We start from the raw sequence: 27745 nt of genomic DNA on the forward strand, positions 1-27745 counted from the left end.
TTCAACATGGTGCTGAGTCCGCTCTCTTCCGTCCCGTTTGCCACACCTATCCGGCCGGTCGGAAGCGGGTGGGCGGGGCCATGAAGAAGGAGCCGGGAGAGGGAAATAAGGTGTCTCCCTTTCTCGTTTCCGGGCTGGCGGAGGAGCGGCGGAGGTGTGTGGGTGGCGATGGCGGAGAGGGGGCTGCCCGGGCTGGAGGCCCAGCGGCGGCAGGTAGAGGGAGACGGGCCGGGCCAGCCCGGGAGGAAGAGACCTCTGGGAGCGGGAGAGAAGTGGTAAGTGCAAAGGGGGGCGTCCCGAGTGGAGAGGTTGCTCGGGCTTTGGGGTCGGTTGGGGGTGGGGTGGGGAGCCTTTGAGCGTTCCCCGCTTCGTTCGCTTCCACCGGCTTCACCTGCTCCCAGCCTCGGCGAAGCCTTGATTCGGGGCTTGCGGACGCCCCCCGCCCCTTGGGACCCGAGGCGACATCCCCCACCAACCTTACGAGAGACCCGCCGCACTCCTGGCTTGCTGCAGGTTGTACAAATTCAGGTGGTCTTCGAGATGCGCCCAAGGCTGAGGAAGTACAGCAGTAGCGTAAAAGCGCCTTTTTTTAAAAAAAAATTTTTTTGCTTTAACCATAGATTTATGATCATCGTGGTTTGTGGGGGGGAAAAAGTTCCCTTTGCTGAATGCAGTAGGATTTTAATTTTAATTTTTTTTTTTACTCCTCGAGTAAGTATAATAGGGTTGGGCTAATTAGCCCTAGCATTTCAGTTACTGAGCTGAGGCAAATGTGAATGAGGTTTTACTTTAGGATGAATTAGGTACCATTTTTCCTTTGGCCTTTTGTGCTTTCTCTCCCACCCCCCCAAAGTGCCTTCTCCAAATTACCTTATTTAGATTTGTTCCCTTTGCTTATATTTCTAATACTTTCCCTAAATTGCTCCTTGTTGGGTTGGTTAAGCGATGCTCAGTGTGTCATGTATTCTCAATATATGGTAGGTGTAGAACGGTGGATCTAAGCAACCTTAACTATTGTAAACTGGAATAACTTTCTGAAAGCATGTCTTCCTGAATTAGCCAAGTGTGGTTCTTTTCTTTTCCATTTGGTTCAATGGTATCACAATGAATAAAAATAGATTTCTTCTCTGCAATCATCAAATGTTCGTCCCTTATTTTACCAATCAAGGAAGGAAACTGAAACAATTAAAAACCAATTTGTCATTCCTATAAAGGAGGCTAGTTTCTTCTATACAGGACGACTTGACTCTTTTTGGTCACTTCCTCTTTCTTCTCCTAGAAATCTTGTACTTTTTTACCATTGTAACTAGCAGAATTTCAAGCTTTGAGTGTAGCTTTGAGTGACAGACTAGTGCATGGCAGATCTGATATTTGTTTTAAAATATTTATTTATTTATTGAATTTATTTTGCGGCCTATTCACCCATGGCGACTCAAGGCAGCTTACAGAATATAAAACCACATTTAAAACAGTAAAACTAATAAAAAGAATCAAATAAATTAATATAGTATAATATAATAAAATCACCACCCACCCACCCCGCCCCAGTGACAACAGATCACACAAGTCATTTAATTGGCTCCATCCCACTCTGGGTTCCCCAGGCCCACTGCAGAACCAGGTCTTCAGCGCCTTCCGGAAGAGTATTAGAGTTGGGGCCGTTCTAATCTGGGGGAATGATGTTCCAGAGAGAGGGAGCCACCACAGAGAGGGAGCCATCCCTTCTGGGTCCCACCAGGTGTATCTCCCTTGGGAATGGGACCAGCAGCATTCTCTGCCTCCCTGCTCTGATAGGTCAGATAGATGTGACTGGCAAGAGACGGTCCCTCAGATAATCTGGTCCCAAACTTTAAAGGTGACGGCCAGCATCTTGAATTGCACCCAGAAGCAAATCGGCAGCCAATGCAGCTCCCACAGGAGAGATGATGCATATGCACGCTGGGGTCTGAACAAAACCATGTGGGCTGCTGCATTTCCCACCAGTTGGAGCTTCTGGATGCTCTTCAAGGGCAGCCCCATGTAGAACACGTTGCAATAGTCAAGACGGGAAGTGATTAGGGCATGAGTGACTGTGAATAGGAATTATTGGTCCAGGAAAGGACGTAACGGGTGCACAACCCGCAGTTGCACAAAGATCCTCCTGGCCACGACTGCCACCTGCTTTTTGAGCAGGAGTCGTGAGTCCAGGAGAACCCCCAGATTACGCACAGGGTCTGTTTTGACCCCATCCAAGACCAAATATGGCAATTCTCCCTGAGACAACAATCTCCAAACCCAGAGCCACTCTGTCTTGCCAGGGTTTAGTTTCAACCTGTTGCTCTTCATCCAGTGGGGACCGTTGCTTCCCATCTAGCCCCTAACAGCCTCCAGGCCGAGACATACAGCTGAGTATCATCAGTATATTGGTGTTACCTCAGTCCATGATGATGGATGATCTCACCCATTAGATTATCTTAATTTTATTTATTTTATAGCTTTTAGATTCTGCTCAACTTAAAAGACAGGGCTGGTTACAATATGTTAATTTAAAACAACTATAAATCAACCTACCCCTAACATAGAGATCAGTAACATTTAACTAGGGTTGAAGTCTTGGTGAAATAAAACTATCTCAGTGCTCTTCTGAATGATATCATGGATGGGGCTTTATGAACCTCTGTAGGTTAGAAGTTCCAAAGTATGGTCACTGCCACAGAAGATGTTCTTCTGACTTCAAATAAAGAGTGGGATTCTTAATTGATCTTTCTGATATTCTCTTCATGAGATGGCTAGATGAGCTTGATGTAGCCACCAAGCTACATCATATAGCTTTGTAGGTAACTAATAGCACTTTGAATTGGGTGTAGAAGTCTACTGGAATTCAGCACAAGGCCTGCCTGTTTCAGAGAATGAATTGCCATGGGTGTGCTCTGTGGCTCCTGTGTTAAATTATTTGCTTATATGCCTTTTTGAGAATATTGCAGCTTAATGTAATAACCCTTGCTTTGCATGCTGAGGTAGATGTTATAATTGATATACTAATAACATAAGATGACATCCTATGTTTCTAAACAAAGTTTTTTTCCACTGGGGATGTATCTCACTTTAGAGGCAAAACTGCATGCCGGTTCTGCTTTCTTTTTCCTTTATTTTATATAGTCAGTTGACCTACTTGTGATTGTCCTAAAGTAGTGCTTTTCTAAGAAAGTGACTTTGATTTCACTCTTCATCATTTTAGCAGACTTCCTATTTTATGAAGCAAATTGAGCTCACAATAGGAATTATTTCAATTGTTCTTGTATCCTGATGGATGGGCTTTAGAGTGATGTTGTTTGAGTCTTTCCTTACACACTGACTTGCCTGCTATGTCTGGAGTGAGACAAACAGGAAGTAGCAACCCAGTAAGAGAATAGGAACCCCCTCTGCTGTGTTATTACAAAATAAACTCTCTTACACATTTATATCTTACACTCTTATAATGAGATTGCAGGCTCAGCCTATGTATCTATTATACTTAGAAAGCACTCCCACTAAATTCCTTGGACCTTGCTTTTAAATAAATGTATGTAGATTGTAGCCTGCTGAAAAAAATAATGCATGAAGAAAAACAAGGGAGAGGTAATAAATAACAAATGCACTTCTGAGAAAGCTAGTTTGATGTTGTGGTTAAGGCACCAGCCTAGAAACTTTATATACAAAGCTGGGTAATTTTCGGCCAGTCATTTGCTCTCAGCCCCAAGAAGCAGGCAATGGTAAGCCGTGTCTGAAATCTTCCAAAGAACCCGCAGGGAGTTATCCAGGCAGTTGCCAGGAGTCATCACTGACTTGAAAATGTGCATACACATGGCACTTTCAACATCAGCTTCAGCCATAAGGTTTTTAGTTTTTAAAACTTTGTGGTCATATACCCACTTTGTGGTCATATAATTAGTCATCCCACCTTTTGTTTGTATAACTCAAGGGAACAAACATACTTAATATTCCTTATTTCCCCACAACACTCACCCTGTGAGGAGGGTTGGGCCGAGAAAGGGACTGTCCCAAAATCACCCACCTACCTTGCATACCCAAAGAGGGACTCAAACTTGTCAGAAGTTTCTAGATCTTAGCCATTAACACCAAACTGGGGCGCCTTAAGATATTATGGCCCTCTAGGTGTTCCCAGTATTCCTTAGTGAAAGTATTAGCAGCTGCTGGGAGCAGTGCATCTATACATGGTCATCTTTTGTTACAATGCCTGTCCGTACTAAATCAAGTTACAGCTAGACCTTGACTTACAACTATACATCCTAAATTGTATTTGCTGTAGACAAATAGATTTGATACAAAAAGCTATTTACCAACCAGTTTTACACCATGTTTCCTTTTTAATAAATCTCTACATTACTTGGTATGCCAATAGTAGCCTGTTGGGTTACTCGAAAAGAGGCAGATGGAACTGATAGATTTCTCTTTGCCGTTCATTTGTAGCCAATGGTAGCGGTTTACACTGAGATTACCTATTACTTTTTACAGACTTCGGAGGCCGTTACTCTACTTTCCCAAGTCAAACCAAGGGAAAGTTCTTTTTAAAGCCTGCCTGGCCCGATTTGTTCATGTTGCAGCACAATGGCGCACTATATTAATTGTGTTGAGAATGGAATGCTTTTTCCTTTTAATGGAGTAGTCAACAGCTAGGAAGAATGAGGATTATGGTTTGCTGCTGAGCAGAAAATTCAAACTGACTTGTCCAAACATTTAACATTGGGAACTGGAAAATAAGCAGATAACTAAGAAGGCCAGATTTTAGCCATTTATAAATGGAAGGTTCTCCAAGGATTCCCAAGTGTTTCATACATATTTGTCTGCACTTCCATCTGTTGTGGCCAACTGAAGGGTTAGCAAACTATGGCACAAGGACAGTGACTGGTTTGGCAAGTTTACAGCTAATAATAGAGATTTGAATTAGGAATAACTGGTGGCATAAATTCCAGTTTGGAGAATGATAGATTAACAAACAACATTTGTTAAACTGGAAACTGATCAAGGAAAGAAGCAACTTAGAACTAAGGAGAAATTTCCTGACAGTTAGAACAATTAATAAGTGGAATGACTTGCCTGCAGAAGTTGTGAATGCTCCAACACTGGAAATTTTTAGAAAATGTTGGATAACCATCTGACTGAGATGGTGCAGGGTTTCCTGCCTGGGCAGGGGGTTGGACTAGAAGGCATCCAAAGTCCCTTCCAACTCTGTTGTTACATTATATTATAACATGGTTTGTTACTCCCTGTTCACCCAAGCCATCCTAATTAAATACCATGGAAGGGAATGAGAGATGCCAGCTGCAACTATGTCATGCAAGATGTTACAGGGAATGGAACAAATTATCATGTTGTGGTTCTAAGAAGCCCTTGAAAAGATTTTTGACTTTGTAAGTTTATGTCTGTTGATCTGAAACTTTAGAAAATATTTAGGATTCTTGGGAGTTTGCCTATAAGGACTACGAATAGAATTTTGCCATTCTTTAGCATAATCAGATGCATATAGCCAGCCAGTGTTTCAGTCTGAGGCCTGGACTTCTTATAATCCTATTTGTGATTGTGAATGAAGGGAGAAGAACTGCTACTGGTAATTGCTCCTGACTGTGTGTTAGACTGTGGTCTTGATTTAGATTTGAGCTATCTGCTTCCTTGCTCAGGTATTTGCTGGAAAATCATTGGTACAAGCAGTGGAAAGTTTATGTGGAATCTGGAGATCAGAATTCAAATGCTTTCCCTGGACGGATCAACAATGCTGAACTCTTTGAAGGTACGGTTTCCTCTGCCTTATTTCGTTTATTTGAGGCTGCTTCTCTGCCTTTCAGATAAATTCCCACATTACTTAATCAGGAGGATATGGATTATTTGATTTTTCTTTTTCTTCCTCTAGAATGCTCCAGATTGCAATACATTTGATCATTGCAATAAACCAATAAAATATGTTGGGTTAATGAAAAGTGACATTGGGTTTTCTCACTGTCCTTCAGCAGAGGTTACCTAATATGGTTTGCTGAATAAGAGACAAACGAGTGGGTTCATATGGCATGCTAAACCAATATAATTAGATAAAATAATTAGCACAATGTGTGAAAAATTATAGACCCAATTTCACATAGTATATTTCCCAGGTAACATAGACTTTGAATCTGGCTTTCTGCACTATTTCAGCAGTAATTGCTGCACCATACTGGTTTTATGAGAAGGGGCCTTCTATGGAAGCTGAAAAAATATTTCCATGTTTGTTAAGCACTTGGCAATTACTAAGAAGCTTGGCTCCTTTTTATGAATGTCAAAATTGGTGAGGCCTCAGTTGCTCTTATGCTATGGGCTTCTTTAAAGAGGGTGAGTCCTCCATGATTTCAGCCCGCCTGCCTTCTTCCTCCCTCCAGATTTGGAGTCTTACCGGTTGAAGGATAGACTGGTAGAACATGAAGAGTACATTCTGGTGCCAGAGGAAGTGTGGGACAAGTTGGTGAGCTGGTATGGCATTGAACATGGCCAGCCAGCCATTGAACGAAAGGTGAGAAATTTGGAGTTGAGAAGCACAGGTTTTCTTTGGAATTTTGCGTGCCCTGCAGCATTTTCCATTGCAGTTAATAGAAAAGGTGACCAGAGAATGAAAACTGGAAAGAGTCCCTATGTGAGTGGAAGACTTTTTTTCTAGGGATAGAATTTAATATTTAATTTATATGCTACTTTTAAAGCAATCTTTCCCCCAGCATTATCTAGCTCTTGCTAATGGTAAATTGGAGGGGTTGAGAGAATGGGGAGTGGCTTATAATATGTAATGAAAATAAAACTTACGGGAGATTATTAGTTCATGGATCTCATTCTTGCCATGAATGCTCCTTGTGCAGTCCATATACTGATGGATGTTCTGCTAGGTTCTTGCTAGTTTTACAGCTTTTGCTTTTTTTTACGTAACTTTTCTGAAAGAACTATGTGTTCTACTGATAAATAAGGGCCATTCGGCTTTATAAATGGGTTGACTTTCCCCTTCTGAGTCTCTATTCAGAGAGAATTGAGCAATAAGTATCTACCATTACTAATTCCCCCAATTTCTCTTAATGATATTCTGTCCCTTGTTTGATTCTTCATTTTGGTTCATCCTTCCCAGGTGGTAGACCTTCCTAGCATGCAGAAGGTGGAGGTTTACTTAGTGGAGCTGTACCTCTGTCAGCACAATGATGTAGACAACCATGTGGTCGCTCAATTTAGCCGGATGGATACCATTGGTAAGGGGTCTTGGGAATTCTGAATTCAGCTGGGAGGGAAAAATGGAGGGAATAATAGTGGGTATTTGTGCCAAGAAGTCATTTTCTCTTTGTCCTCTTGTCTCTTGCCCCTTAGATACAGTGCTAAAAGAGGCCCGGAATCAGTTTTCAGTTCCAGCAGAAGATGAATCAAGACTCTGGGTGAAAAATGCTGATGGCTCCTATGAGAGGTTACGAAACTTGCAGATGACTGTGCTGGATGCCTGCCTAAGTTCAGGGCAGGTAACGCTGCTGTCACCAGGTTGAGGCTGGCCTGTATACAAAAAGAGGCAGAATTGGTTTTGTGCCAAGATTTGTCTCTGGCATATTTATATGAATTGGTTTTCCACAGCCTGTTGCTCCTCAACTGTGTTTGATTGTTATAATCAACTTTGAGCAGGCTGGCTAAAGGTGGAGCCATCTGGAAGATAGCAGTTTGAACTGGATTTGAGATTATCTGTTCCAAAGACTGGATTTGAGATAATCAGACAGACAGAGTCCCTGGAGAGGGACTGCAAGTTTAGACTACAGTGGAGTGCACTTATCTAAATAGCAAACCCAATTTAAGGGAACAACTGGATAGAAGCCACTCTTTGCATCTCCTACACAACTGGCATACTTGGATCTAGATCCAAAAATTACTTTTTGGAAAAAACGAACACACACACACACACACACCCTTGAACACTAGGTGAATTTTAGTAAGGAGACCTATTAGTTGTGTGATTAGGACTCCTTCCGGAAATCTCTTTTGGAGGGTCTCAAAACATGTGTGCTGAGGGAGGATATTGGAAGACATGCAGAATGCTTTTCCGTTTAGGGAAATTTAGTGGCCTCTCAAACACCGATCTTAACAAGGGAAAGAACTTCTGGGCAGCTAGTTTGATTGTAAACCTTCTATATTTCTTGACATCACACATTCAAACGTCCATTCTTCCGAGGTTGGTAAAATGAGGACCCAGATTGTTGGGGGCAATATGCTGACTCTGTAAACCTCTTAGAGAGGGCTGTAAAGCACTGAAGTGGTATATAAGTCTAAGTGCTATTGCTATCCTCCAAAAACTTTTCTATCTCAGATTTCTGTTTGCTTTTAACATTGAAGAAAATGTATGATCACAATCATATCTGGAAATTGGGGAGGTAGCTCTTTGACCACAATTAGGTGTTTATGAATGTTCCAGTGCCATAATAGAGTGTGTGCTCTCTTAGTGATAAAATACTGCTTTTGCTGGAAACAGCTATGTTTCGCATTATAATTTCTCCAGAAAAATTATTCACCAATGGCTTCAAAATGTTCAATTAAATGGAAGTCATCAAGTCAAAATAGAAAAAATATAAGATAAACATCATGGAAAAATAGATGGAATGGATTGTGTGTGTGTGTGTCTATCCAGGTTCACATAACAGGCTTTTTCCTGATTGGTTAATAGTAATTTTTTTGGGTTCACATATATAACAATAAATGAATTACTGTAAGTAGGATGGGTTCCCACAAAATACCAAACAAAAACAGCAACACAAAATTAACCATACTTAGCATTTGTGACGTTAACCTGTGAAATTTTAGCTGATCTTGTTCAACCTTATGAGAGTTGACTTGCAGCAAGAGAGAAAATGAGGGATAAGTTGGTATCTTTGACAAATCATAGGAGTGCCTGTGCTGCCCTTGAGCCATGCACTATTTTGATATGCAAATAATGGTCTGAAAATTATGTTGCTTTGATCCACTTGTTGGGCTTGCAAGTAATAGTGATAGGTGATAAGAGCAAGGAGATGTAAAAGCAATAAAAAAGGAGAGAGATACAATTGCTTTCAACTGAACAGCAGTATTGCATGCTTGCTTTCTGTGGGTTTTAAAAATGTGTTTGAGTAGCTTCAGCAACTTTAGAATAATACAGATGCTATGCTTTTTATTAGCCAGTAATTTTGGTTGACTAAATGGTAATTCAGGTTGGAAGTCACAAAAATTGATTGAAGGGTTGAAATGAGGGATCCTTGGTGCTCTCAAAGCTTGGTTGTTTTCTTGCAGTCATTTCATTACCAAACTAGGTCACATCATAAGTATTGGTTTGGTAATGAAACAGCCAAATTCAGAGAGGCCCAAGGACTCCACAGGTCATGGACAGTTGCCCAGCCATATACTAATTAATGTAGCCCAAGGTTTTTTGTTTGTTTTTTTACTTTTATTGTGCTTCTCTTGACCTTTACCTACTTGCATCTGTTCCCTTCAGATTGTGATAATGGAGACCAGGAGTAAAGACGGTACTTGGCCCAGTTCCAGACCACATATCATGTGAGTATCTAACATTTATATTCACATTTCCACTCTTCTGAGGTGTACTTGTCTAGGCTGGATTGTACTTTAAAAATTGGGCAGCATTCCAGTTCCCAACTTGCCTGAGCTTTTGGAGGTATGGCTGTCTTCTGATCTAGTTCTGCTCCATCAGGAACCAGGCTGTGGATTTCACCTCCTCTTTTTCACAGTCTCACTTTACCTGCATTTTTCAGGAAGAATTCCATTGATGAGGAAGAGCGGTACCAGGGCCAGCCAGGGATTTGTGGCCTTACCAACTTGGGGAACACATGCTTCATGAACTCTGCTTTGCAAGTAAGAAATGCGAGTGACTTTTGGTGCCAAACTTTGGGTACTGTGATGACTTGCCATCAAGCAGAAGGAAAACTTTGTTCACATTCTGCTAGTATGTTAGTTGCGTTGCCAGTGCGGTTACATGTCTGCCCACATGTACTAATGGGTTATGTATTTTGGCATTGTAATTCTTAACACTCACCAATCCCTGGATGCTTCCAGGAGAAAAAAAGCCCACTCTTTTCTGAGAAGAGCACTTATATATTTATCTGTTATGATAAATGTCAGTCTTGTAAAAAGTACAATACAACAGCTTTTGCTTGACCAGCAAACCATAAAAATGAAAATTCAATCATCTGGAAAGCTATGATGCTATCACCAGCCACCTCTCGTTGATAAGCCTCTGGTTGCATTTAATTGTCCAGCATCCTAGTCAAAAGAAAACAGTCTCTCCTACAGTAAGGTAGCATAAATAAATAAAATCTGCTTGTATCAGTCTCTGTACAGTCCTAACCTAATATCAACCGTAATAACAACACCTCTTTGTTTATATTTACCTTCCACTCCCAAGTACCACCTGTAATCAATTCTCATTTCTGTCTCCTACAACCAGGGAGGCACAATGTCTTTCCCACCCTTTACAGCAAGGAAGCTATAGGTTTTTCCTGCCCACTGTAGCATTTGATCAACAAAATCAACTGTCTCAGCAAAGATGACTAGAAATTCCTGCTTCTCTCCCATGCATGGATTTGGATGAGGGAATTGCGACCCATCCAGGGTCTTTTGTACCACCAGTAGCATGCTTACCATCTGTGGAAGAATATTGAATTTGTTAGTTCAAGGAATTTTGATTACAGCATCTTTATCATGACTTGGAATGATTGATAAATTAAAGATTGCTCTCATTTCTGTTTTTTAAATTCCCTTGTAAACAATTCCCTCCTTTTTCTCTTAACTTTAAACTGGGGAAAGTAGAACAACACAGATTATAATAATGCGGTCAAACATTTCTTTTACCCAATGGGAAGAAGAACATAAGGGACTCTTCTGACATTTGGCTATTGGAAACTAAAAAAAGCTAAATTGCACCTACCTATTCCTTAATAATGAGAGTTTGTGTTCCCATTATAAAAATAACGGCTGTATAGATGTCAAAGCTACATTTGTCCTTGGTGTACATTATTTTTGTTTATATGAGAAAAATGGCTACTGGAAAAGTGCTACACTTCTGGGTCAATATCAGTTTGCTTAAACTTACTTTAAATTTCATTCGTTTTCACAAAGAAAAGATTCTGTGTCAAAGATTCCTTTTTCCCCAGAGCTTCATTCTGAAAAGTGAACTACCACCTAACACTACATTTGGCATGCTTTCATTCTTTCTTCCAGTGTCTCAGCAATGTGCCCCCTCTGACGGAATACTTCCTCAATAATAATTACCTGGATGAACTAAACTTCAGCAACCCTCTTGGCATGAAAGGTGAAATTGCTGAAGCCTATGCGGATCTCATTAAACAGAAGTGGTCTGGCCACCACCGCTCCATCGTGCCCCGAATGTTCAAGGTTAGTTGCGTTCTTGTCTTACTGCTTTTTTGCAGTCCGTATCTAGAATCTTTGCTGATCTCAGAGGCCCTGTTTTTGCGTCCCATTCAGACCAAAGTAGGCCATTTTGCCTCTCAGTTCCTTGGATATCAGCAGCATGATTCCCAGGAGCTTCTCTCCTTCCTGCTTGATGGTCTGCATGAGGACCTCAACCGTGTCAAGAAGAAAGAGTACATTGAATTAAAGGATGCAGCAGGAAGACCCGATGAGGTGAGCATGAACTGTAAGGGAAATATCAGAGAGTCCAAACTGGATTCCAGCCAGTGGTGATAGTACATGTATATTTGTAGAAGGAATAACGTATCATCAAACTTGGAAGCTGGAGATCTTACCTGTTGAATTTCCATTGTGATCTTTACATGTGTTCTTCTGGTCCATTTCAATTTTTATATAGAATAGAATAGAATAGAATAGAATAGAATAGAATAGAATAGAATAGAATAGAATAGAATAGAATTTTTTATTGGCCAAGTGTGATTGGACACACAAGGAATTTGTCTTGGTGCATATGCTCTCAGTGTACAGAAAAGAAAAGATACCTTCATCAAGGTACAACACTTACAACACTTAATGATAGTCATAGGCTACAAATAAGCAATCAGAAACCAATATCAATATAAATTGTAAGGATACAAGCAACAAAGTTACAGTCATACAGTCATAAGTGGAAGGAGATGGGTGATGGGAACGGTGAGAAGATTAATAGTAGTGCAGATTTAGTCAATAGTTTGACAGCGTTGAGGGAATTATTTGTTTAGCAGAGTGATGGCATTCGGGGAAAAACTGTTCTTGTGTCTAGTTGTTCTGGTGTGCAGTGCTCTATAGCGTCGTTTTGAGGGTAGGAGTTGTAACAGTTTATGTCCAGGATGCGAGGGGTCTGTAAATATTTTCACAGCCCACTTTTTGACTCATGCAGTATACAGGTCCTCAATGGAAGGCAGGTTGATAGCAATTGTTTTTATCTTCTGAAGTCTGTGTATTTCTTGTTGGGTTGCAGAACCAAACCAGACAGTTATAGAGGTGCAGATGACAGACTCAATAATTCCTCTGTAGAACTGTATCAGCAGCTCCTTGGGCAGTTTGGTCTTTCTGAGTTGGCGCAGAAAGAACATTCTTTGTTGTCCTTTTTTGATGACGTTTTTGATGTTAGGTGTCCATTTTAGATCTTGTGATATGGTAGAACCTAGAAATTTGAAGGTTTCTACTGTTGATACTATCTAATATTGTGAGAGGTGGAATTATGGAAGTATGTCTAGTATTGTGAGAAGTGGAAGCATAGAAGGGTTTCTCCTAAAGTCTACCACCATTTCTACGGTTTTGAGTGTGTTCAGTTCCAGATTGTTCCGGTTGCTAGTCGTTCAACCTCCCGTCTGTATGCGGATGCATCATTGTCTCGAATGAGACCGATCACTGTTGTGTCATTTGCGAACTTCAGTAGTTTAACAGATGGATCGTTAGAGATGCAGTCATTGGTATACAGAGAGAAGAGAAGTGGGGAGAGCACACAGCCTTGGGGCCCCCTGTGCTAATTGTACAGGTATCTGATGTGATTCTGCTTAGCTTCACCTGCTGCTTCCTGTTTGTTAGGAAGCTTGTGATCCACTTACAAGTCTGTTCAGGTACCTGTAGCTGGTTTAGCTTAGTTAGAAGAGTGTCTGAAATGATGGTTTTGAATGCTGAACTAAAGTCTACAAAGAGGACCTTTGCATAGGTCTTTGGAGATTCAAGATGTTGTAGGAGTGCAGAGCCATATTAACAACGTCATCTGTTGATCTATTTGGTCAGTATGCAGATTGCAAAGGGTCTAACAGCGGATCCATGATGGTTTTCAAGTGGGACAGCACTAGCCTTTCAAAGGTTTTCATGACTACAGATGTTAGAGCAACTGGTCTGTAGTCATTCAGTTCCTTGATGGTGGGCTTCTTCGGCACTGGGATGATAGTAGAGCGTTTGAAGCAAGAAGGAACATAGCATATCTCAATTTTTATATCATGGTATGGAAAAAGGGTATTTGAGGGAAGACCTTTCCACAGTCACACCTACTGTACCATCAGGTCTAGCTGAAAGGGCATGTTGTGGGTCACATCCACAAAGGAATATTATCTGATAGGACCCAAGAGGAAATCCTTTTCTGCTATGGTACCTGCCCTTTGGAACATCTTCAGACTGGCCCTGATCTCGTTGGCCTTCTGGAAGGGCCTGAAGACACGGCTTTGTCATCTGGCCTGGGGATCTGGTAGTGATGTTACAAAAACGAGTGGTGCTTTCCCACAGATTATGGGTTTTTTTGGTTTTTACTGTTTCTAGTGACTCTTGTTACAGTTTGGGTTTATTTTTTCTATGGGATGGTTAACTTCATAAGCTTCCCAGAGTCACAGAAATAAGATGCAAGTGACTAAGCAAATTCAACCAATCAATCCTTTACTCCCAGTGCAGTCCAATGAGGAATTCATAGTAGTTCCTCAACTCCAAAGTTCAGTGAACTCTTTAAGTGTTATTGGTTTTGTCTAATCTGTTATATCTAAATTTCCTGAGAGGGAGATTTTTCTTATTTATTTATTTATTTAATCACATTTAAATCACATTTAATCACATCTTGAAACCTTAGCATGGCTATAGAAATAAAAATCAAATTTTTGTTCTTTCTGAGCAAGAGCAGGGCAGTAAAGTGATAAAAGGGAGGCTCCCAAAGGCTCTGTAGTAATCAGATAGAGATTTGGCAGTAAAAAAGAAAGGAAGCTGGATGTAATTTGATGAGGCTTGTGTCAGTGTTTCAGGAAAACCCCCAACTCCAAGTAAAAACTCTGAAGCAAGCATTTTTCAAAGTTCTATTTACTAGGATAGGTAAACTGGCACATCTGGGAAAACTCGGAGAGGTCCGGGTTTTCCCTCAGTAAATCAAAACTATCCCCTGACTCCTCACATGCTCCAATCACCATCTGTCCCATCTCGAGACAGCACTCCGACCACTCCTCCAGATGCAGGATCGGCCTGACGTTGACCTACAGAAAGAATGCTGTTATGTCTAAAGACAACCCTTTTACTAAATCCCCCCTCCTACTTTCCCACACATGAGAAAGTGGCAGCACGGAAGCTTCCGGCCTAATATGGTTTCCATAGCTGACAGCTTGGAGTCTGCTGAAATGAGGCATAAAGAATGGACCATAAGAACTACTCCATTACTGCAGTGAACTGGGGATGTCCTTTCACTAGGGGTTGATGCTGTGGGAGTTGCAGAATATTCAGTCCTGACCTCAGAACGGGCTCTGTGTGCTTGTTGCAAGAGCCTTGGATGTAGTACAACTTCAGGAAAACTCAGAATACCTTATTTCAAGGTGGACAGGACTGGAGCATTTTGGGAAAGAATAGTATTGATGCATCAGTTATTCCTTTCTCTGAAATCCTTGCTTCAGACTCCTGTGCTCAGTTTATAATACTTATACATTCTCTGAGGTTTTCCATCACAAATGCTATGCATTAATTGGGGGTTGATATAATAGACAACCTCTTTCTCTTCCCCCTACTCCCTTGCAGTTTTTCCCCAGCAGCAGATGAAGACTAGCATGAATAATTGGGTTATACTTTAAAGATAAAGGTAGCAGGGGAAAATTAAGAAGTCCTTTGGAGGTGGTTGAGATTTGTTAATTCTGAGGTATTTGTTACCAAACTCCATGATAAAATTCTAAAGTAAACTTCTCTGCTTGTAAGCATCTAGGAAGAGACAGGAAACTTGCCTTTGACCTCAAGTTGTGGTTAACATCGCTTGAGCTGATGTATTCAGTAAAGTGAAATGCTGAGAATTGTAATTCAGAAAAAAAATGGGTGAGCATGGGAAGAGAGAGGCTGTAGCTTTTCAGACTATTCATTCTACCTCTTCCTGTTCAGGAAGTAGCAGAAGAAGCGTGGCGCAACCACAAACGTCGCAACAATTCCATCATTGTTGATATCTTCCATGGACTCTTCAAATCAACATTGGTTTGCCCTGAATGTAACAAAATTTCGGTGACCTTTGATCCCTTCTGCTACCTCAGTGCCCCTCTGCCAATCAGCAAAGACCGAGTGATGGAGGTTTTCTTTGTATCCATGGATCCCTGTAAGAAACCTGAACAGGTACCAACAAGTTGTCTGGAAGGTGCCTTAATGTGGGAAGAAAATTGTGGCACGTCTTTATATTCAGATATTTAAGATTTGAGAGTTCTGGAGTGTGGGGGAACGGCCCTAGAGCCCTTGTCATATATGTAGAAATTTTCAAGCTTGATACTAGGGTTGGGTTCCCAACTGAAACCCAGCTATTTGGATAACATGACCAAATGGAACCAAAATTTGACCAGAGTTTATATAGCTTCAACTTATTTTTATAATTTAGGCCGAAAGGTAGCGAATGCAAGCATGCATGGTGGATAAATAAACACTTTAGATCTGACTATGGATTTTGCACTTAATTGAGACCTATAGGTCTGTCCCCAGATCAGTTTCTGTTCTGGAGATGGATTCAGCCTAGTGGGGAATTTGACTTGGGTTTAGGGTTTGTTTTTCAATTGACTTTCTTACTAGTTTGGACCTCTTTTGTTGTTGTTGTACTTGCAGCATAGGCTGATTGTCCCAAAAGCTGGGAAAATGCTAGACCTCTGTCATGCTTTATCAGAGCACACAGATGTTCCTGCTGAGCGGGTAAGTTTGCCAGGAGGGTGAAGGATAGATACACTCAATTGACTGTAGAAGCCTGTTCTATGTTTTCCCTTTCTCATGATTGTTTCTTTGCCTCCTCTCCAGATGATGGTGGCCGATGTGTTCAGCCACCGCTTCTACAAAATCTATCAGAGGGAAGAATCTCTCAGCTGTATCCTGGACCGAGATGACATCTTCATGTGAGTTTGGGGAGGGGATAATAATATAAGGCAGTGCAGTTGTTACCTTGATGCCCTTCCAGTGTGATAAGCTATAACTTTCATTACTCAGCACAGTTGACGTGGCTAAAAAGCCCAGACTGGGAAAGCCCCAAATAAAATAAGGTAAAGGAGTGAGAGCTAGTAAAATCATAGAATCACAAGAGTTGAAAGGGATCTCGGAGTCAGGTAGCCAATCCCCTCCTCACTATAGGATTTATTGGAGCATTTTCCACTACAATGAGTCTGAATAATAAGATGTACCTATAATTCAGACTTGCATTTTACTGTAGTGAATAGCCAGGTTCACAGCAAGCAGAGGTAGGTCAATTGTGATAGCAGAAGCAGCAATGAGCATAAGAGGTAAATATGTCATTGCTCAATGGGTTGGCATGGTCTGAGAATGACATGCATAGAGTCCTGTTATTTTATCCCAGTAGTAGGTAGAGAAGGACAATCTTGGGATGTAGCTCAAGGTGGACACCGTTAAGAGTTTAGGGGACGTTTTCTTCGGTGACAGAAACAAGTTGGGAAATGTCAGTATACATGGAAAATTGAAGCTGCTCACTTAGGGGTGTATCTGCTTCTTACCCCCAAAGTTGCTTTTTTGAGCATCTTCTTTCCTTAAGGAAATTTGATTGAGGCCACCATTATAGTAGTATAGGTAGTCCTTGGCTTACGACCATAAATTCAGAATTTATGTTGCTAAATGAGAAATCTGTTAAGTGAGTTTTGCCCCATTTTACACGTTTTCTTGCCACATTTGTTAAGTGAATCATTGCAGTTGTTAAATTACCCTATTTTTTTGGACTATAAGACGCACTGGAGTATAGGACGCACCAAGATTTCAAAGAGGTAAACTAGAAAAAAAAAGTTTCTGCCCTCCCCGACCCCCAGGAGCACTCTGCAGGCCTCCCAAACTCTCTGCACATTCCATTTTTTTGCAAAAACGGGGCCCATAGGGGGTTTGGGAGGCCTGCAGAGTGCTCCTGGGGCTGGGAGGCAAAACGCAATGCGTGGGGGGTTTGGGAGGCCCAAAATGGGCCCATTTTTCGCAAAAACTAGTGTTTTTGCCCTCCCCAGCCCCCAGGAGCACTCTGCAGGCCTCCCAAACACTGCGCGCACCCTGTTTTTGCAAAAAAATAGTTCTGTTTTTACGAAAAACGGGCCCGTTTTTGGCCTCCCAAATCCAAAAACAGGATGGACGGGGCGGGGTTTCGGGAAGCAAAAAATGGCTGTATTCAGTGTATAAGACGCACCAACATTTCCATCCTCTTTTTTTTGGGGGGGGGGGAAGTGCATCTTATACTCCGAAAAGTATGGTAGTAACATGGTAGTTAAGTGAATGTGGCTTCCCCATGTCAGAGGGTCTCAAAAGATGATCACCTCACGCTGGGACTCTGCAACTGTCATAAATGTGAACCAGATGTCAGCATCTGAATATAACTCACTTGACCATGAGGATGTGAAAATGATTGTCAGTCACCTTTTTCAGTGCCATTGTAACTCTGAATGGTACTAAATGAACCCTTGTGAGTCGAGGGCCATCAAGTTGAGGCCTTTGTATTTGTCTTCCAATTGTAATTATAATTGACGCTGCTCCCCCTGTTACTGTTTAATGGCTCATTACCTCTCAGTTTGCGGTGTATAAAGTATTTATTTTTACCGTGTTTATAGAATTGTATGTGTATCGTGCATTTCTGGTTCTGCTTATTACCTTGGAACGGCGTTTAAATGGAGGCTAGGTTGAGAAACGAAACACTATAAACAAGCAAGTAGTCTCCTCCCTGCTTCTCCTTCCTCTCCTCCTCATAGCGTGTCTCTCCATCCTCCTCCAGATACGAGGTTTCTGTCTCCTGCTTGGAAGATCCGGCCTCAGCAGACGCAGTGGTTCTGCCAATCTACCTTCGGGAGCGTACCCTGGGCCGGGACTGCAGCAACAGCTACTATGGGGTTGTGCTTTTTGGTCACCCCCTTCTGGTATCTGTGCCCCGGGATCAGCTCTCCTCAGATGCCTTGTACCAGCTCCTGCTGCATCGGCTCTCGTGAGTGGGTTCAATCTCTGAGATAGCTTAGCTCAGATCCTTCACAGCTGGGCTATGAAGGGAGAGATGTACGAGAATGCTTCCCCGAAACAGCTTTCTCCAATTCGGATGCTTCTCCCCCCAAACTAAAAGTCTCGGAACTTGCAGGGTTCTTCAACCAATAGGGCCATTGCTGAGCATTCTGGGAATTGAAGTCCACGTACTTGGCGGGATGGCTAGATTGGGAAAATAATGGCCTAATGGAAGTCTATACTCAGTGCTATTCCAGTCATTCAAAGTGAACCCACTTCTATTTTACACCATTACAACTGATGTATTGATTTGGTTTGAAAGATCCAAGCTCTGATTTTGGCCAAAAAACATTTTTCTGGCCTTAGTTTGGAGTTCACTTCCTGATTTTAGTCATGGCAAAAAAACAGGGAGGTGAAGCAGGCTGGCTGGCAACCTGGCTAGGATGATAGATTTTCTTAACTAGCTATTGGGAAAAAGCAGTCCTGAGAGGAGAATTGGACTTTGTAGCTATGAAAAGTGCAAGAACTGCTACAGGACTGGCAGGTGCCCCTCTGGGTGCGTTGTGTGGCTTTTTTGCATAGTCCAGTCCTGGAGCTTCCTTTGCATAGCCAAATGATGGCCTGCCGTTTAATCTCAGCCGCCTACCTTTTGGTCAAGTACAACATTCAGGATACTCATTCAGTTGTACTCAAACCAAGTATGCAGAGAGGATGACTCTGACATATTTGGATGGGGTAGCATTTCCCCATTTCAAGAAGGGTGTGCAATCTAGGAGTCTTTCTGGACTCAGAGTTGCTTCTTGGTCAGGTGGCAGCTGCGACCAGGAAGGCCCCTGCACAGCTTCATCTGAGGCACCAGTTGTGCTTTTTCCTAGATTGGGAGGCCCTTCAAACAGACACTTGCACCCTGGTACCTCATGGCTTGACTACTGCAACTCAGACTTCATGGGTTGAACACCACTCAGAAACTACAACGGATCCAGAAGGCAGCAGTATAGGCAGTGATGGGCATGCCTATATGAATCATACCGGCAATCTGGCAACCAATGCAATTCACAAAGCAGAAGTATGCCATACTTATGCTTTGTGAATTGCATTGGTTGCCAGATTGCTGCCGGTATGATTCAAAGCCCTGGAGTTACCTATAAAATCCCACAGGGCCTAGTTTTCTTGTTTCCCATAGTATCTGCCTGGCTGATTCAATCCTGCAAAGTGGTGCACTGTGAGTTTAATTAAATGATGTCAACTGTCGGGATCCCATAAATCTGTCTTCTCTCCCAATGCCTGCCCTTTGAAATGAGATTCTCTTGTCATTCGGATAGCCCCTTCCCTATTGGTCTTTTGGAGGGCCTTCAGAACCTGATTCTTTGACAGGAGTGATTGAAACTCCTTTAACTGATGTGAGTTTCTTCTTCTTATCTGATTGCTGTCTTTTATTCCTTGTCCTTATATCTAGTATTATATTGGTTTATTCCTTTTAATGTTGTTCACTTGTGAATCATCCAGTCGGGCATGGGAGTCGGGCAGCATACAGATTTGCATAAAATAATAGGAATTGCTTAGCCTAAGATTCTGGAGATGGCTGAGAACAAACTCCACAGTCCTTAAGAGCAAGCTGATCCTATATCAGAAATCTGACTAAACTGTAAGGGTTTTTTAAAAAAAGAAAAAGAATGAGTGTTGACAGGCATCTGACCACATAATATCTCTCCCTCCCTCCTGGAACCTGTCCATCCCTGATTCTACAACTCTTCCTTTCATTGGATTAGTGTCACAGGGGCAGGTTCTTTCTCCCTGTGTCAGGCAGAGGATGTGATCTGCTTCTCTCTTTGACAGCCGCTATGTGACATGGCCAGACTCTGAGGAAGAACAGAGTGAGGAGGAAGAGGTGGAGGAGGAAGAAGAGGAGGAGGAGGAAGAGGAGGAGGAGGAGGAAGAAGAAGAGGAAGAGGAAGAAGAGGATCTCTACAATAAGAGATCCAATGGGCTGAGTGAAGGTGAGGAAAACTGGTGAGGTAACAAGAGTGTTGAATAGGAAGGAAGGGAAAAATTAGACGTTCATTCTAATTCACACCTGCTTTCTTTACCTGTAATTTTCAGGGGAGGATGAGGAGGAAGACGAGGAAACAACAGCAGAAGGCTTTGCCAATCAAGACCCTAGCTCAGGGACAGAGGAAACCCCTTCAGACACATCAGTGGGGGAGGAAGGGGCTAGTATGGAGGAGAGGCGGAGCCCCAACACATCTCCCCCGCAGGCTCCCCAGTCTCCTCGTGTGCCATCTTCCAGTCCCAGCCCTCCTACAGCCAACCAGGCGAAGCGCAAATGCTGTCTACCCCAGAAGCGGCCAAAATTGCTTTTTACACTCCGACCCGTCAGTTCTAATGGCACCAGTGACTGGCTGGCCGGCCAAGAGGAAGGCAATCCTGTCTCCTTCAACTGTAAGCCTTTCAATAGAATAACTGCAAGTTTGTGGTAGCAAAGGCTTCCACTAAGAAAACGTTTGGTGGTGGTGGTGGAGGCCAGGGGTGGGTGAGACGGGAAGTCTGAGGGGTTGGTGGCCAAATTGGGAATGTGAGGAAACATCATTGGCACGGTCACAAAAGGGTTGCCGAGGGAATCCTGTGATGGCGGCACTGAAGGAAAGGCTAAGAGTCTTGTCCTTGTGAGCCTCAATACATGATAGGAGGTCAGGACAGAAACCCCAAATGCTGACTTGTTTGCCTCTGTAGGCTTTGTTGATGCTACACAAGGCAGACTTACTTCTGTTATTGCAGTATGAGAGTTTCTCTCCCTGTCTCTGCTAGCTTCCCTTCCTACGTCACTTATCACTTTAGATCAGAAGTGTGGGGTGGTGGTGGCTACGGCTGGCTCAAGAGTTCTGGGAGTTGAAGTCCACAGGTTGTAAAATGACCATAGTTCTCCCACCCCTGCTTTACATCTTCTCACGTGTTCCCATTGCGTCAGATCATTCAAACCCCTCCATTAATCTCAGCAGTTTCTTACTGGGATGACCTAATGTCTCTTAGCCCTTTGGTCCTGGGATTTTATAGGTGGGCCCAAACGTCCACAGAAACAGCTACTGTATGGTGCATTAAGGACTGGAAAGGTGAATGCTGTCTTGGCAGCTCTCAGTCTGTGCTGGGGAGAAAGTCGAGGCAACAGAGCACTCATGCCTGGGCCCAGTCTGCTGAACCTATGTAGTGAACATGCAGCGTTCCTGGATTTCTGACTCAATTTCTCATCCTTTGCTTCAGCTCAACCATATGTTGCTCTGGACTGGGATTCTGAAATGAAGAAGCGCTACTACAATGAGGCTGAGGCCGAAGTGAGTGTGCAACTTTCTAAGTAGGGAACCCTCTCTTTTCTTCTTTTTCCTGTAGTATTGTGATCACGTTCTTCAACCCGGACTATTGTAGTGAAATCTGGCTTCAAGTGTAGGTCTACTACAGATCTCACCGGGAGGTCTTAGGCTTAGTCACCCTTTATCAATCTTGCAGAGTTGTGTGGATAATAAAGTAACACCTAATGTTATGACATCTCGGACTCTCAAAACTTTTTCTCAGATATAAACGTGAAAATAACCTCGCTCTTCCTTTCTGCCTTGGGGAAGAAGTTGGGCTCTGATCACTTTATCCGTCACGTATGGATGTTCTTCCCTTTAGGGCTACGTCAAACATGACTGTATGGGCTATACGCTGAAGAAGAACCCTGTTAAGCTGCAGGAGTGCATTGAGTTGTTCACTACCATGGAAACGCTAGAGGAGGAAAATCCCTGGTGAGAATTGAAAACCTGTGTATGGTAGAGCCTCTTCCATTGAGATGGCAGGGAAGGGTGTGAGGTGATTGGATGCTGACTCAGTGTTGGTCAACACTTCAAAATTCAGTAGATAAAGGTAACAAAACAAGGATGCTGCTTGAGCCAAATAAATCCATGTGGATCTTATTTCATAATAATCCAAATTAAATAGAAAATCCAGCAGATTTTGGAATATATGATAAGCTCTTAGCTTATCAGATCATTCCATGCTAAAACCTGTCTCTCGAGATTGGGGAGAGGGAAAGGGGGCAATTTGTGGAATGTTAATTCTCTTGAAGAAAAAGGTGTCAGGCTTACGGGTTTGTCTGTTACAGGTATTGTCCCACCTGCAAAAAACACCAGCTTGCCACCAAGAAGCTGGATTTATGGTCACTACCGGAGATTCTGATTATTCACCTCAAGCGTTTCTCTTACACCAAATTATCCCGGGAGAAACTTGATACCCTCGTGGAATTCCCTATCCAGTAAGCCAGGGGACCTAGTCATTAACCTTTGTTAACTAGGGGTGAAATGGATGGATGCTGTATGTGGCTGTCTTTGGATAGCATAGATCAGGGGTATCAAACTCGCGTCGTCCCGTGACGTATCACAACTTTTTTCTCCTTCGCTAAACCGGGCATGGGCATGGCCAGTGCGTGATGCATCCAGCCTGCAGGCCGTGAGTTTGACACCCCTGGCATAGATCATGAAAAATGTAATCGGGGAACACTCATCCTTTCACCTGAGGAAGCAGATGAGTGATAATTTATGGCCTCTGAAATTGTGAAAGCTGATTGAAAGCCTTCATCTTCTACTTTGGAGGCCATCAAAAATTCAGCCTCAGTGAGGCATGGAAATTTGTTGTCAGACACATCTCAAGCTCAAGAGGTGGAAGGCTGCATTGGTGTAAAGTTTTTGTGGCAGCTGGGAACACACATTGAGATAGTAGCAATTCCTTTGTGCACATATATGATTTTTCCCCAAAGGGGTTGCTGTTGGGGTATCCTTACTCAACTGTTGGAAAAAACAAAGTGGCTTTGTAATTTCTCTCTTGCAGGGGCCTGGACTTTTCTGATTTCATCATCAAACCCCAGAAAGAAACTGATGCTTCTCTGTACAAATATGACCTCATTGCTGTGTCCAACCACTATGGTGGCCTCCGGGATGGGCATTGTATGTATCCTGACACTAGAGGAAATAAAACAATTTTAGGAGGTGGGGATAAATTCGGGGCCTCAAAGAAGAATAACTGAAGCATAATCCCATAAAAATATACTGCTCTTAGTAAGGGATATGTGCAAATATTTGAAGGATAGTTATATATAAGAGTGTAAGCTACCCAGAGTCGCTTTTATCAGTGAGATGGGCCGGATATAAATTTATTAAACAAGCAAACAAGATTTCCCCAGCCTCTCTCTTTCAGAACCTACCAAACTTTGCCTTCAGTTATAGCTTTCAGGTCCATGAACCCATCTGCCAAGTTTTTTTTTTTTGTCACACTCCTCCTCCTCTCCATCTGGAGGTCACAAGCTGCCTGTCACTCATCTGATGGATGAGGACTGTTTGTCCTTACAGTAGTTGCAAAGTAATAGCTGAAAACTTGCTCCATTTTTTTGCTGGCAACGGTACCAATCCTCAACTAACTTTAAGAAAAGAGTCTTGTTTTCTCTTCCTCTTTTAGGAAGGAGACTAAGATCACCCTTTTTTAATTCCTTTGAACCAGTCTTGATCCCTGACAACTGACTGGAGTAGTCCCTGCAGTTTTTTGAGGCAAGATTTTCAGAAGTGCTGTGCCATTGCCCACTTCCTAGGGCTAAGAGAGAGTGACTGGCCCAAGGTCACCCAGCTGGCTTTGTGCCTGAAGCAGGACTAGACACCATTTCTAGTCTGGTGCCTCAACCACTAGACCGAATTGGCTGTCATTCTCTCTTAGCCCAAGATGACTAGAAGGCAAAAACAGTGAAAAAAGAGGAGCGCTTAGCCCAGGGGATATATTCACTGGAATTGTAAAAAAAAAACAGACATAAAACACAACTGTGCTGAATTCCTTTGTGATAAGGCTGCATTTGTTTTCTTGGTGGATAACAAAAAAATGCAGAATGATCTGACTCATCTCTTGTACTCTCTAGACACCACTTTTGCCCGGAACAAGGACACTGGGACATGGTTTTATTTTGATGATAGCAGCGTGTCTCCTGTCCCAAATAACCAGATTGAGGTAAGGCATTTCATATTGGGATGGGCTCGTTTCAGTACTTTGCTGGCGAACGCCTTGCTGCATAATCAAAGCACTGTTCTCCTTCATACCTTTTTGCTACACAAATTGTCAGATCTTGCAACACAATATATTCTGACTTGCATTTGTTTTATGGGTAAAATCTGAAAGAAATCTTGGAAACTGCATGTTTCCAAGCAGGCTGGGCTTTTTAGTGGAAGCAAATTGAAATAAATTATCTATATATTCTTGTTAAGAAATGGGACACATTCCGGTGTCTCTAAAGAGTCATTTTGGACAACTATAGGGGAGAAAGAAGGCTTATTTACCTCGGATTGCTTCCTTAGTCTTGCGATCAATTTAGGGCATTGTAAGATGGAGGATTGTTATGTAAGAAGTGTGCTGCACCTGCAGTGGGAGTAAAAGCGCAGAATGTGACTCTAGCTTTTTGCAAATGTCCTTTGTTAAAATTAACTATTTAAACCCAGCTTTTGATGCCTTGGTATTTTTAAAGATATTATCATCCCCGGATTTTCCAGCTAGCATGGTGATTTTTTTATGGGCTGCAGATTCTGGAGGGGTCCGTTTCAGTACATCCTAGTATTAGGTAAAAAAGCCATGGATTAAATTTTAAGACTGAAGAAGCCTGCTCTGAGGACATGCTTCAGAATCTTCATTCTTTCTATAGTGGCCAAGCTGGAATAAACAATGACACTGCAAAGCTTGATCTCCTATGATGGCTCTTACATTAAAGCAATGCAAAATTTTATAAACAAGTCCAGTTTTTTTTTTTTTGGACCTATAGTCTTTCCACGGCCACTTTGATAGTCCATCAAGTTCGGGGGATTTACACACATGGGAAACCATTGTCAATTTAATGTTTCCCTTTTCTTTGCCCTGGAAGCTGCTTTCCCAAGTGTATCTTCCAGGCTGTTTTTTTCTTTGTCATTTATTAACTTTTCCCTGTTGTTCTTGCCAGTCCAAAGCTGCCTATGTCCTCTTCTATCAACGCCAGGACAAAATCCGCCACCCAACTCCCCTTGCTGCATCCACGAGTACGTCTGCTTGCGGGAATGAGGACTATGCTGCCTGCTGTGATTCTCACCCTCAAGAGCTAGCAAACCGGGACTTCATGGATGTGGACTGACCTTCACCTCGCTTCCCTTCTCCATTTGCAACAGGCAGAGAGCCATATACGTTTCCTTCCTTGAACTGAAGGCGGCAGCTGGATTTCAGGCCTTGGAATAAGGGCAGGGCAGGCCAGGGCAGGGATGTAGGAGACGAGATAGAGGCCCTTACCAGCACAAGCAGACCTGCCATCTTCCTGTGTCCCAAAATGCAAGGCTCTTTGCTTTGCACAGTTCCCCACTGTGGAGGGGAAGACTGACTACCCTTTAAAAGGCTTGTGCCTTACATCAACATAATAAGATGGCTGGAGGGAACATAGGCTTCCTGGATTGTCTCCTCCATTCCCTGTTTTTTTAAACATCTCAAAATTGAGATGCTTTTATTAGTGCTAGGTTTCCTATGTGGAAGGAAACTTAAATGCATCATTTTTATGCTGGCTGTGCACTCCTCCCCTCCCCAAATTGCCCGCAGTATTAGGCCACTCTCTGATCAGGGTATCTGCCCTTGTTTTGCTGCTCGGGACTTCATGTCTTCACCTCCACTTCTCCATTGCTGGTTCCTGTGCTTTGGGAGGAGTTTGCAGAGATACTAACTCCTGTGTAGTCTGTGGCTAATTGGGTCACTTCCCTGCTATTGCCCTATGTCTGACATTGGATAAGTCTGGATAAATGGCCCTTCATATTCTTTCCTGTCATTTACCTTCCAAGTGCCTCCTTTTAGCTTTCCAATTAAGCAATAATTCCAATATTGTCCCACCCATCTTCCAGCATCTGGTAGAAATCTGCAAGTCGCATGCTTCTGGATTCGTATTATTCCTCATTTCTGAAGCTTCCCTCCAGTTATTAAGGTGACTGTGAGCCACTGAGCCCTAAAATCCAACTTTTTACTCTTGCATCCAAACCTGTTTGGGAAGACAGCCATTTTCAGTCTGTACTGTGTTACAGTTCCTTTAAGCCTAAGGACTGTAGGAGAAACTTAACTACCAGCTCTTGAAGTTTCTTCTCAGTTGGCCTGATACCTACCAGGTGTATCCCCGTTCGAGCAAAACTTTGGACTTCTTCCCCTTACTGAGTCTCTGCTGCCACTGCTGTTGCTACTTCTAGGCTCAGGGATTGCACTAGTTTGTAAATAGGTTTGTGTGTGCAATGCAGTGGATGGAATACAGCAGGAAGCAGTGTTGATCAAGCACAGGACACTCACTGTTGGCAGGAGCACATAGTGCATTTAATTACTTAAAGAGTTTGGAAGATTATTCCTTCACTTAACTCTTTGAGCTTTTATTTCTCTTGAAGTTATCTTGCAGAAGAAAATATTTTTTGGCATGTGTACATAAAATAATTTCTTTTAAAAGGCATATGGACTCTCTTTTCCCTTGGTATTATCCCTTACAGGATACGCACTCAGTACATTTTTGCCTAGCTTTATTCCCCTTTGGGGGAGGCTTTGAACCATGGTCTGTAAAGATTTGTTATCTTTCTATTTTGCTTTTGTCAGTAAAGCCAAGAACATCCACATCTGATAGCTTCTCAGCTGACATCAGGCAATTGTAGCTCCTAAGAGTTGCAATCTAGATCTCCCTTTTGCTGGAGATACTCTGTAGTGCCCACAAGTTATTTCAGTGCTGTGTTAACAGTATTTACACTGAGGGTGTCAAGGTTCCAGAAAACCCCTCCTGCAGAAAAGACTCCAAAGACAACATCTTTCAAAGTTCTTTTACTAGCATAGGTAAACTGGCACAGTTGGATGAAAACCAAAACTGGGGATTCTGGTTCCTCCCTCAATAATACAAACCCCTAAATCTCCACCCTCATGACCCCTCTGCCGGTCACATGCTCCAATCCTCAACCGTCCCATGTCGAAGCATCACTCCAGCCATTCCTTCTCTAGATGCAACCCAGCCTGACCTTGACCGGCAGGAAAAATGTTATGTCTAATCATCCCTTGCACTACCACCCTCCTCCCCTCCTTTCCCACAGAGGAGAAAGTGGCAGCGTGTGGAAGCCTTCAGCTTAGTATGGCTTCCAAAGCTGACAGGTGTCCCCCCGCTTTGCAGAAGAAAACACATCCTAGAAAACAAAACAGACAAAAAGCAAAAGATGGGGTTAACGCCCGGTATGTTCCCCTCTAACCCCCCCTCCGTCCTTCAGGAGGACCCTTAGGTATGTCATGGTTATGTAGACATAACATTTTTCCTGCCGGTCAAGGTCAGGCTGGGTTCGCATCTGGA

At 42.7% G+C, this 27745-nt stretch overlaps 1 protein-coding gene across 4 annotated transcripts; it reads left to right on the plus strand.

The window, feature by feature from the left end:
- Window positions 1-27016, plus strand: USP11 (ubiquitin specific peptidase 11). 4 transcript variants are annotated; one of them, XM_058170586.1, is made up of 21 exons: window positions 1-154; window positions 5658-5767; window positions 6387-6517; window positions 7115-7232; window positions 7348-7493; window positions 9482-9543; window positions 9759-9858; window positions 11224-11397; window positions 11488-11646; window positions 15322-15546; window positions 16024-16107; window positions 16210-16304; window positions 18161-18367; window positions 20215-20375; window positions 20479-20817; window positions 21634-21704; window positions 22042-22154; window positions 22511-22660; window positions 23233-23348; window positions 24305-24393; window positions 25370-27016. In XM_058170586.1, exons 1-21 carry the CDS (start codon window positions 81-83, stop codon window positions 25535-25537), a joined length of 2892 nt encoding a protein of 963 aa, XP_058026569.1. In that variant the 5' UTR covers window positions 1-80; the 3' UTR covers window positions 25538-27016. The 4 variants fall into 4 exon arrangements, 3 of the variants coding, with proteins under 3 accessions (XP_058026569.1, XP_058026568.1, XP_058026570.1); XM_058170585.1 differs by having other exon boundaries at window positions 79-275; XM_058170587.1 differs by having other exon boundaries at window positions 79-275; window positions 7348-7412.
- Window positions 27017-27745: the final 729 nt, after the last annotated feature.

This window comes from Ahaetulla prasina, chromosome 2, assembly GCF_028640845.1.
Source record: "Ahaetulla prasina isolate Xishuangbanna chromosome 2, ASM2864084v1, whole genome shotgun sequence".
NCBI classification, from domain to species: domain Eukaryota; kingdom Metazoa; phylum Chordata; class Lepidosauria; order Squamata; family Colubridae; genus Ahaetulla; species Ahaetulla prasina.

Excerpts from the sequence above, each read along its gene's own strand:
- USP11 (XM_058170585.1), top strand. The coding sequence starts at position 169 with ATGGCGGAGAGGGGGCTGCCCGGGCTGGAGGCCCAGCGGCGGCAGGTA. Across the intron at positions 7,494-9,481 it reads CCTGCCTAAGTTCAGGGCAG|ATTGTGATAATGGAGACCAG; the intron begins GTAACGCTGCTG and ends TGTTCCCTTCAG. Across the intron at positions 16,108-16,209 it reads CAGATGTTCCTGCTGAGCGG|ATGATGGTGGCCGATGTGTT; the intron begins GTAAGTTTGCCA and ends CCTCCTCTCCAG.